The 12,063-nt window shown below is 35.5% G+C and overlaps 2 protein-coding genes across 2 annotated transcripts in view; both read right to left on the bottom strand.

Moving 5' to 3' along the window:
* The window catches only part of USP50 (ubiquitin specific peptidase 50), a 38,146-nt gene extending 34,317 nt beyond the window's left edge, over positions 1-3,829 (bottom strand). The window contains exon 1 of the mRNA XM_024997345.2: positions 2,449-3,829. The gene's annotated coding sequence lies outside the window, so the exon portion shown is untranslated. The remainder of the gene's footprint in view (positions 1-2,448) is intronic.
* Positions 3,830-4,777: 948 nt separating this feature from the next.
* The window catches only part of TRPM7 (transient receptor potential cation channel subfamily M member 7), a 108,788-nt gene continuing 101,502 nt past the window's right edge, over positions 4,778-12,063 (bottom strand). The window contains exon 39 of the mRNA NM_001206166.3: positions 4,778-5,404. Within this exon, the coding sequence (NP_001193095.3) occupies positions 5,274-5,404 (131 nt within the window). The 3' untranslated portion in view covers positions 4,778-5,273. The remainder of the gene's footprint in view (positions 5,405-12,063) is intronic.

Below are 12,063 nucleotides of genomic sequence, written 5' to 3'. Positions count from 1 at the left end.
ATCAGTAATTGCTATGAACATCCGTGTACAAGGCTTTGTGTAGATATTTCCACTTCTGTGGAGTATAAACATACATGAAAGATGAAAACTGCCTTGTCCTATGAGCTATATTTTTATTCTTGTGTTGCAAGTTCTTTACACAAATCCTTTACCAGATACATTACTTGCAAAATTTTTCTCCCACCATAAGAGTTGTTTTTTCACTGCAGATTGTGTACTTCGAAGCAAAAATTTTAAAAATTTTGATGAATCTCAATTTGTCCATTTTTCTTTCATTGCCTTTGCTGTTGGTGTCATATCTAAGAAACTATCATCTAATACAAAGTCATAAAAATTTACCCCTACATTTTTGTCTAAGAGTTTCAAGATGTAGGCTCTGAAGTTTAGGTTTGCAATCCATTTTAAGTTTACTTTTGTATATGATGTGAGGTATGGGTTCAACTTCATTCTTTTGCATGTGGGTATCTAGTTGTTTCAAAACAATTTCATGAAAAGTCTATTCTTCCCTCATCAAACTGCTCTGGCACCTTTGTTGAAAATCAATTAACCACAAATTTCTGGACTCTCAATTCTATTTTATTAATCTATATGCCACAATACACTGTCTTCATTTGTCAAGTTTATATGGGAAGGAACATTTTAATAGCCTTTTTAGACAGCCATAGATATTCACTGGAGTAGAAAATGGCAAACCACTCCAGTATTCTTGCCTGGAAAATTCCACGGACAGAGAGGCCTGGCAGGCTACAGTCCATGGTATTACAAAGAGTCAGCCACGACTGAACACCTAGATATTCATATTTGAAACAGTACCAAAATGGACAAATGGTGGTTTCCTAAAGGTCAGCTGCAGTGTAGAATCTGGAATTCTGTAAACTTCTACCCTGCTAGAGTTTTACTCCCTTTTCCACTCATGGACCATTTTGTAATCCATGCAGAGAGCATTTGGAGAATATTGATTGTTTCACAGATTATACAAATGTTGACACATTTCTTTATACACTATAAAAAATAAATTGTTAAATCAGCAATGATTTTATTGGAAAAGTATCGGGATGTTGTCATGCTACCATGTTAAGAGGCAAGTTTTCCAAAACTGCAACTTTCTCTTGAAAGCTCAAATTTTAGTAAGTACTGTTAGTTTTCCACCAAACACTCCCAGTGTGAAGAACCCTGGTTTGTCTATTATTCTTCCAAGCAGACATGTTCAATGAAAAAAGTGACTAGTCCAGTTTGTAACTCACACAATTGCATAATTGCCTTTTCCTAAAACAATCATCCCATTTCCTTATGAAGCAAAGTACTTTATGCCTATTTTTCATTTTGCCCCACAGAATATTAAAGGCATGTTTTAAGGTTAAAATTAATTAAAAATTGACTTATTCCTTCATCAGTGACATTTGAAATGAAATGGATTAAAAAAAGAAAAACTGGCATGATGGTGAAGACTGTAACAACCAACTAGTTCAGTTTGATGCTACTTCCTTGATTCATGCTAAGGTAGCAGCATTTTTACCCATCAATGATTTTGCAACAACAGTAAAACTTTGAACACATTGAAAAAGACAAATAATAACTTACAGTTATGAGAAGTTTTGACCTTGTAGGCCAAAGAAAGTGTAGTGGGGAATGTCAGGGGCTGTGGTCCACACTGAGAACCACTGATCTATTGAAGAAATCTAGGCAATGACCACCCAAAAGACAGTTCAGACCTGTGTTTCCTAGTGGAAGTACACAATGCCACCAGTGAAGCATTCCTGTCAGACAATCAATCTTGAATGTGACCAAGTCTCTATACGTAACAACTAGTTTATGGACTAAACAGGAAACATAAAACGACAACTACGGAAGTAATCAACAAAACCTTTTATGTGGGAAACTATTTAGAACAAAAGAGCTGGTTCTTCAAAAAATAAACTGGAAAAAAAAGAAAGTGGAAGCAGAAACCTATATATTAAGAGAGGCTTTAAAGACAAATCAAGCAACTGCAATATATGAAGCTTATCTGAGTCCTGATTCAAGCAAATTATTTTTAAAAATTTGTTTTGAGAATGATTACATTCTCTGATATTAACTAACTGTTAAATTGTTAGATATGAAGATACTATAGTTCTGGTATTTTAGAAACACATACTAAAACATTTAAAGTGAAAGTTAAGTTCCATAATTCAGGACTTCATAAAATTCCAGGACTTCAGAAATTCCAAGTAAAAAACAAGTGCTAACTGTAGGTTAGGACAGTGCACTAAAGAAAGTACCCTACTAAAAGGTGCTGTTTATTGTAAACTGGTATATGTATTGTAACTTTTCTGAAGAATAACCATACCTTCTCCCAGCCCCTCTCATATCCACTAAAGTAGAATCAAGGACCCCAAGAAAAAACTCTGCTTTGAGGAATTCCAATAAACCTAGAAGGAAAACATATTCTAGAGAGAATTAGAACCTTACCTGGGATTTTTTTTCTAAGAAAAAGCTCACAGATCATCTAATGTTGAAAATATTCTGTGGTACTTCTTCAACACGTACTTATTTAGTACCTATATTTTGTTTGCTACAAGCTCCAGCAAGGCTCTAAGGGAAATACAAAAATAAGACATCTCTTAGTTGGTAATACAGACAATCTAATTTTGAGAGAGACACACAGTGGTTGTATAGTTTTACTCTAATACGTAATTAGTGAGTTATTTATTTAACTACGTGGTAATTGTGACAGATCTGAATATCTGGGTTCCTCAAAGACAGATGCTTTGTGTGACAACTACCTAGGAAACAATCAGAACAGATATGATAAATGAGGAGGATCACAAAAATCCCTGCTCAATGATACATCTCCTTCCTGCAAATAAATAATGTGATATATCCTATAAGTGATAACAGCTATTTATTGGGTGCTCTTGCCTTGACTGTCTGCTTAAATACGTAATATTTTATCATTTTGATCTATCTTCCTAGAGAAATTTTGATATTGTAGAAACACATTTAAAAACTCATAATTTTATGGAATGTCTATCACAAAGCATGCAGTATACAAGTAGGGAGTGGGTGTTAAAGGAGTGAAAAATTTTAGGGGTCTCTTTTCCTTTGTGAACTGTACAGTCTAATGGGGGTAAAAAGAAAGACAGTGACTATGAAAACAGCATATTTCAACTTCAAGGTGGAAAAGGAGGGTAATTTTATATTTTTGTTTACATTTAAAATTGTTTCTGTATGTCCCAACAATCAACATGCATTACTTTAAAAATAATAGTAGCTTACATATACCACCACACTGAGGAAGGCATATTATTAGAGAACACTTGCAGAAGATGTTTTATGAAGTAATTTGGTAAAGAGGTGGAGTTCTGTTTTGAGAAGGATGAGACTGAGAAGTATCAAAGAGATGACAGCAAATGACACTTTTAGACCATGGAGTAATACTGATGAACTTGAGTAATCTAAAAACAACACTTCTTTGAATGAGAAATGCAGTTTTCAGGTAAACTGTTACTTTCTAGAATTAGTCAAAAAAGTTAATGAATAGATTTGTTGCCAAAAAGTGACTAGGAATTGGTACAGAAATCATCAGTCATTATACTTGAAAGTCAATATACCATGGGGCTGAAGAATGTAGATAAAAGCCTGTTTGGGTTCAAATACTAGTGCTGCTCCTTAGTAAGTGTAAGAATCTGAGAAAAGTTACTTTACTTAATGCCTTGTTATCCTGTTACCAGCATTAACAGGATAACAATAACACCTATTTCATAAGATTGTTTTAAGGATTAAATGGGTTAATATATGTAAAGTATTTAGAGTAATATCAGATACATATTAAGTACTAAATAAATGTTCTATTACTGTTATTTTCATGTGGATATAATCAACAAAAAATCGAAAAAATTAACACTGAAAATACTGTTTTTCAGAATGATTAAACTCAGTAAAACATCTGTAAACAAGAATAAATTTATTTAATTTCTTTTAAAGATTTAATGATATACAAAATGTATATAGTATATTTTTAATACATTTTCTTTCTCCCCCCTCATCAATATTAAACACTATTTGAACAGCTTATCTCTTTTTGCCTTGTCTGTATCTATGAGATACACTACTGAATACAAATAAGATTTACACTGCTCCCTCCCAAATAAAAATTAAAATTAGTACCTAGGGGGAAAAAAAAGGAAAGAAAAAAAAAATCAAAGCACAGAACTTTAGACAGATGAAAAGCTTTTCTTATTGTTGAGCATTCAACAATATCTGGGGCAGTTAAATTACATTTTATTGGCATAAAGTTGCATTGCAATCTCCCAACATCAGATAATGATAATCCAATTCAATTTCTTAAGTACCACAGACAATATTCATGTTCAAATGATCCTACACAATTTTAAATATATGCAAGAATTCATGTTTACATTCTGATTTGATATACTGGTCAATAAAATCTTTTGAGAAGTATGTAACTTCCAAGTTGTCACTATATATATGATAGGAAAAAAGCACTTTAACTTTTCTCACAAGGGAACTTCTCTTGAACAGTGAGTTAAGTTTTTCCTTTGATATATTTAGGTTATAGCAATCTAACATGGCTTTCTTCTATTTAACAATGTCTTGAGAAAACAATGTTTTTAAAAAAAATTATACTTTTGCACAATTTGGGCTCTATTTAACAAAAAACTGGCTCTATCTTTTAAATAGGAGCCTAACCCTGATTCATAAAGTCCCTCTTAGAAAATGGTTTTCAGCCTGGGCTTCCTATATCCCTGTAGATCTAGAATTATATAAGAAGCCTTCTCCTTTCCCATGGCCAACAAGCATCTAGTTGGGCACTAGTGACACTATCACTGAACACACTAAAACACATTGAGGAAGACATCTGACTGCCATTTAACCAAAAGACTTGGTGACTTCATTTCACTCGCTGAATGGCAGTAAACCAGCTGCCAAGAAAATCTGCACAGACACCTAACTTTGGTTAATGGTATTGCACCACACAAAGAGAGGGTTATTACCCTCATCAGAACAAAGTCAAATGAAATTCTCTGTTAAAAAGAGCCCTTTAAAAAGGTATAAATACTAATTTTTCTTTACCTTTAAAATTTAACAGCTGCCAGCTGTATCATATAGGGAGTTCTTGACTGACTAGTTTAATTGGGCCAAAAGAATATTGACCTTTTAACTGTGCTAGATTCAGCACACACTTTTCTGTATTATCAAACAATTTCCTCCTAATGAAAAGTGACACAGTAACATTTTTGTGAGGTGTAATCAAAACCAATGATTCAGTAATATTATAACATCAGACGAATAGAATTAGTTGATTCTGATTCTTTGGTGGAATTTCCAGGCTGAAGAGTCAGATCAGAAGGCTCATCCTGAGGAAATATTATTTTATCAGGTGTATAGTCATTCCTCTTCAGATCTATATTCACAACCCCAACAAAAAAAGAAAAAAAGAGTCAGTATTACTTAGAAAAAGAAAATTAAGAACATTTCCTAAACCAATTTCCCTCGAAACATGCCAGATCTATTTTTTACAATATTGTCATAAATTCAAAAGTCACAAAATGTATATGCATAAAAACGAAATCATTCAGCAAATAATTATGTTCTGACTATGAGTTAATAACTCATGTAAGTATAGAAATGCAGCACTGAACAAGGCAGATAAGGTCCCTGTTCTAATGGAGCTTATGTTCTTAAGGGTGAAGAAAAACAAACAGAAAAATAACAGAATTATAAGCAGTAACAAGTGCCTTGAAGAAAACAGTGTGAAGAGGGTCAAGTGGGAGATGGTATATGGTGATTCTTTTAGACAGGGCTGGGCCGAAGAGCTGCAGGAGATAACATATGAGTAAAGACTTGAATATTGAGAAATACTGAGAATATTCGTTGGAAGGACTGATGCTAAAGCTGAAGCTCCAATACTTTGGCCAACTGATATAAACAGCCAATTCACTGGAAAAAGACCCTGATTCTGGGAAAGACTGAAGGCAGAAGGAGAAGTGGGCAACAGAGGATGAGATGGTTAGATGGCATCACCAATGCAATGGATGTGAACTTGGGCAAACTCTGGGAGACAGTGAGGGACAGGGAAGCCTAGAGTGCTGCAGTACATGCGGTTGCAAAGAGTCAGACAACTTGGCAACTGAACAATAACATCAATTGAGAAATGACCTATCAAAGTCCCAGGAAGAAGAGTACTCTATGCAGAGAGAAAGTTGATTACAGACTATAAAAAGGAAATAGACTTGGTGTGTTCCAAGAATGACAAGAAGCAGCATGGCTTGCAAATAGGGAAAGACTAGGAAAAAATGAGGTCAAGCAACAGTTAATGACCAATAGTCGTCAAACTACAGCCCGTGGGCCAAATCTGGTCTGCCCTGTTTTTGTACATAGTTTTATTGGAATGCAGCCATACAAATTTGTTTATAGATTGTCTATGGCCGTTTCTGTACTACAATGGGAGAGCTGGGTAGCTGTGACGTAAGTCACATGGCCCACAAAGCCTAAAATACATACTTTGCTTTTTTTTTTTTCCTGGCTGCACCATGCAGCATGCAGGATCCTAGTTCCTCAACCAGGGATTGAATCCATCCCCCTTGCATTGGAAGTGTGGAGTCTTCACCACTGGACCACCAGGGAAGTCCCTATTTCTTTTGCCTTTTACAGAAAACTCTGCTGACCTCTGATTCAGGGGACACAAGCAAAGCTAAGTACACATTACAGTAAAATCCACTGGAAGGTATTCAGCAGTCTTAAGGGAGGAATGCAACATAATCACATTTATTTAAAATGACCATTCCAATTGTCACATGGTAAGATTCTAGGAAACAAAATAGTGGCAATGACGATGAAAAGAAATTGATAAATTCTAGGGAGATTTCAGAATTTGAGCAGACAGAATTTGACAGATTGGTTATGAAAAGTGAGAGAAAAAAGGAACTGGCTAGCTTTTAGGTTTTGAGCCTGAGCAACTTGGTAACCATTAATGAGACAGGGAAGTAGAGTTTTGTGGGGAAGGGAAATGAAAGTCAAGAATTCTGAAGTGAAAATGTTACTTGAATCTGGAGCCTGTTATACAGAGTGAAGTATATTAGAAAGAGAAGAACAAATAATGGATATACTTATGCAATCTAGAAAAATGGCACTGATGAACTTATCTGCAAGGCAGGAATAGAGACATAGACAGACAACAGATTTGTGGACACAGCAGGGGAAGGAGAGGGTGGGATGAACTGAGAAAGTAGCACTGACATATATACACTACCATGTATAAAACAGATAGCTAGTGGGAAGCTGCTATACAACACAGGGAGCTCAGCTCAGTGCTCTGTGGCAACCAAGAAGGGTGGGATTGGGGAGAGGTGGGAGGGAGGCTCAAAAGGGAAGGGATATATGTATACTTTTCGCTAATTCACATTGTTGTATGGTAGAAAACAATACAACACGGTTAAGCAATTATCCTCCAATTAAAAAAAAAAAGGTAATTCAAGTAGCAATGAAAGAAAGGGAATATAGAAACAGGAGCTCAGCAAAAAAGTTAGTCTTCAGTTAAATTTGGTACTAATAGCATGGGAACTGCATATATAGCTATGGGATAGGATGAACTTGACATTACAGACACATATGACAATGGTTGCAGAATTGAAAAACTTAAGGGAGTAGAATCAAATTTATATTTTAAACCAGAGTTGTCCATAAACTCTTCTACTTTTATTTCCATATAAAACCGAACTTACGCTCACAGTTAGGCAAATATACTCCAATTAAAAAATAAGAGGTAACTAACACTCAGAATATAAACTGCTAATTTTAATTTCAGCAACAGTCTATGTTCAATGATCCAAATACATACTTACTACAGTATGAACAATTTTTGATAAACTTTAAATTTAAGACTTTGCATTAGGCCTAAGGAATGCAAATTAATTTGCAGATGAACTGTACACAAAGAACAATGGACAGAAACATAATTATAATTCAATTCACAACTGCAGTGTTAACTAATGGTGTAACCATGTGCAAATCATGTAAACTCTTATTTTATATTCTGCAAAACAATGGATTTGGACTGGATTGCTTTTAATGTCCCTATTAAGCTGTGAAATCCTGCTTATAATGATAATTTAAAAAACAGATATGCTATTAAAATTGCACTATATCAAAAACCAAATAAAAACTGTATTTGGGCTGCCTGTTAAATTCACCACTGCATGTTCCACTTCTGGCTAAAACAGACAAGTATATTCCATCTTCTCTTTCACTGATTACAACCTTTTACATGATATATAAAGCAACTACCTGAGATTTCTGAAAAGTAACAGCAGATATATAGGAAGGAAAATCTGAACTTGAAGAATGAGCTATATGGTGGTGAATTTCCTGTTTTTGGTTTTTTTTTTTCATCTCTTATTTTAGGCTTAGACTTGAAGATAGCTCAATCACAGAATGAATGTGGACAAAAAAGCTCCAAGAGTTCCCAGCTTGAGGATAAGAAGGAGGTCCTGTGGGATGGAAAATGTTGAGGGGAATGCTCTTTTTAATTTTTCTTTTTGCTCTTCTGCCCTTTACCTAAGACAAACTCTAGTCAAGAAGAGGCATTCCTACACTGGTGGAAGCAGGGAAAGCACCCACAACTCCAAGAGAAAAACCTCTCTGACCAGAAGAACTGAGAATAGATACCTCTATGATCCAAAAAAAAAAAAAAATCAAGAAAATTAGAGATACCAAAGGAATATTTCATGCAAAGATGGGCTCGATAAAGGACAGAAATGGTATGGACCTAACAGAAGCAGAAGATATTAAGAAGAGATGGCAAGAATACACAGAAGAACTGTACAAAAAAGACCTTCACGACCCAGAAAATCACAATGGTGTGATCACTCACCTAGAGCCAGACATCCTGGAATATGAAGTCAAGTGGGCCTGAGGAAGCATCACTACGAACAAAGCTAGTGAGTTGATAGAATTCTAGTTGAGCTATTCCAAATCCTGAAAGATGATTCTGTGAAAGTGCTGCACTCAATATGCCAGCACATTTGGAAAACTCAGCAGTGGCCACAGGACTGGAAAAGGTCAGTTTTCATTCCAATCCCAAAGAAAGGCAATGCCAAAGAATGCTCAAACTACCGCACAATTGCACTCATCTCACACGCTAGTAAAGTAATGCTCAAAATTCTCCAAGCCAGGCTTCAGCAATATGTGAACCATGAACTTCCTGATGTTCAAGCTGGTTTTAGAAAAGGCAGAGGAACCAGAGATCAAATTGCCAACATCCGCTGGATCATGGAAAAAGCAAGAGAGTTCCAGAAAAACATCTATTTCTGCTTTATTGACTATGCCAAAGCCTTTGACTGTGTGGATCACAATAAACTGTGGAAAATTCTGAAAGAGATAGGAATACCAGATCACCTGACCTGCCTCTTGAGAAACCTGTATTGTATGCAGGTCAGGAAGCAACAGTTAGAACTGGACATGGAACAACAGACTGGTTCCAAATAGGAAAAGGAGTATGTCAAGGCTGTATATTGTCACCCTGTTTATTTAACCTATATGCAGAGTACATCATGAGAAATGCTGGACTGGAAGAAACACAAGTTGGAATCAAGATTGCCGGGAGAAATATCAGTAAACCTCAGATATGTAGATGACACCACCCTCATGGCAGAAAGTGAAGAGGAACTAAAAAGCCTCTTGATGAAAGTGAAAGTGGAGAGTGAAAAAGTTGGCTTAAAGCTCAACATTCAGAAAACTAAGATCATGGCATCCGGTCCCATCACTTCGTGGGAAATAGATGGGGAAACAGTGGAAACAGTGTCAGACTTTATTTTTTTGGGCTCCAAAATCACTGCAAATGGTGACTGCAGCCATGAAATTAAAAGACGCTTACTCCTTGGAAGCAAAGTTATGACCAACCTAGATAGCATATTCAAAAGCAGAGACATTACTTTGCCAACAAAAGTCCATCTAGTCAAGGCTATGGTTTTTCCTGTGGTCATGTATGGATGTGAGAGTTGGACTGTGAAGAAGGCTGACCGCCCAAGAATTGATGCTTTTGAACTGTGGTGTTGGAGAAGACTCTTGAGAGTCCCTTGGACTGCAAGGAGATCCAATCAGTCCATTCTGAAGGAGATCAGCCCTGGGACGACAGAGAATGAGATGGCTGGATGGCATCACTGACTCGATGGACGTGAGTCTGCGTAAACTCCGGGAGTTGGTGATAGACAAGGAGGCCTGGCGTGCTGCGATTCATGGGGTCACAAATTCATGGACACGACTGAGCAACTGATCTGATCTGATGATCCAAAAAGTATTACTGTCAGCACCAGAAATGGACTACATTACAGAAAGTATATGATAGCACAGGGAGGCCAAAATTCTGGCTTTCTAGTCAGTGTACCAAAAAAGAAAAAAAGAAGCCCTTGGGAATCACGAAGTATGGAAGATCATGGAGAAGAGGAAAATGGAGAGACACCCTCAATTTGTGCATGATACCCCCCGAGTGGCACATATGTAGAAAGATAGCACAGCATAGGCTTTGAGAATTAAACTATGGTGCAGGCCTTTGTTCATGTTCCAGACTTGACCCTGTTTGACACACATTAGAGAAACTTGAATGATAATGCAAAGGTTTTAAAAACCAAACCAACATTGGACTCACAGTCACACAAAAGACAGACTGTGATTTGAATTTAACTGAAATGGTTATATAACAACATCAAAAATCTCAAGAGGATTCAACAATTCAAAATTCTCTAGAGAATCTTTAATCAGATCTCAAATCTCATAATATTCTAGATATCCTGGACATATTCTAAAATTACTAGAGATACAAAAAACAGAAACATTTAAAAGATTCTCAAAGAAAAAGACAACCAAGAGATGCCAATCCCAAGATAACCCAGATGGAAGAATTAAAGACTTTAGCTACTGTTATAACCATACTCCATGATATAGGACAAAAGACCTGAAATGAAAGGAAAACAAGTTTTCAGAAGAGAAATAGTCAGCACAAAAAGAACCAAAAGGAAATTATAGTTCTGAAAAATTTACGTGAAATAAAAAATTCAGTGCAAAGCTTAATATCAGAATAAAGAAAGAATAAGGAGTCAGTGAATGTGTATATTGATCAGTAGAAATTATCTAATCTGAACAAAAGAGAAAAATTAATTTTTAAGTTAGTCCCCAGAGTCTCAAGTTCCTGGGTGACAATTATCAAAAGGTCTAACATTCTTTTTATGAGAGTCCAGGAACAGATGAAAAGGTTGATGACACATATTTGATGAACTAGTAACTAAAAACTCCCCAAATTTGACAGAAGTCATCTATTTGCAAACTTAAGAAGCTTAGTAAAGTTGAAACAAGATTAAACGCAGAGAAAGTTACAACTAGACATAAAATCAAACTGCTCAAAACCAAAAATAAGCAATAAATCTTGAAAGGAGATATATTATAATGATATATCATGTAAAAAGGAAGAATAACTCAAACGACTGTGGAGTTTTCATCAGAAATTAGAGAAGCCAGAAGACAGCAGAACATTTTTTAAGTTTTGACAGAAAAAGCGTCAACCTAAAATTCCAGATCCAGTGAAAATACCCTTCAGGAATGAAAGCAAAATATGTTCTTAGGTAAGGGAACCTATGACCAACCACTAAAAAACAACAACATAAAGATAAAAGAGAATACTAAAATAAAAAGGAGGGGGAACAACAACAAAACACACCAGAGACGTCAATCAGAAAACAACAGAACAGCAGATAAAAACCTAACGGTACCAATAATTACATTCAACATAAAGGGTCTAAAACATCGATTAAAAGATAGAAATTGCTAGATTTAAGAAAAACAGATTAAACCTAGGAACTAACTACTTTATGCTGTCTATAAGAAAATCACTTTAAAAATAGTTAATATATACAGGTAAAAATAATAGGAAAAGATATCTGATGGAACCACCAATCAAAAGCTATGCTAATATCAGACAAAGCAGACTTTAGAACAAGGGAAATTACCATAGCATTACATAATGATAAAAATTAAATCAAGAAGCCTTAACGTCTTGGTAAAAATCTTTGT

The sequence above is a fragment of the Bos taurus genome, chromosome 10 (genome assembly GCF_002263795.3).
Source record: "Bos taurus isolate L1 Dominette 01449 registration number 42190680 breed Hereford chromosome 10, ARS-UCD2.0, whole genome shotgun sequence".
NCBI lineage: Eukaryota > Metazoa > Chordata > Mammalia > Artiodactyla > Bovidae > Bos > Bos taurus.
Note: the sequence above shows the minus strand (reverse complement) of the source record. Positions and strands in the feature narration are given on the sequence as shown.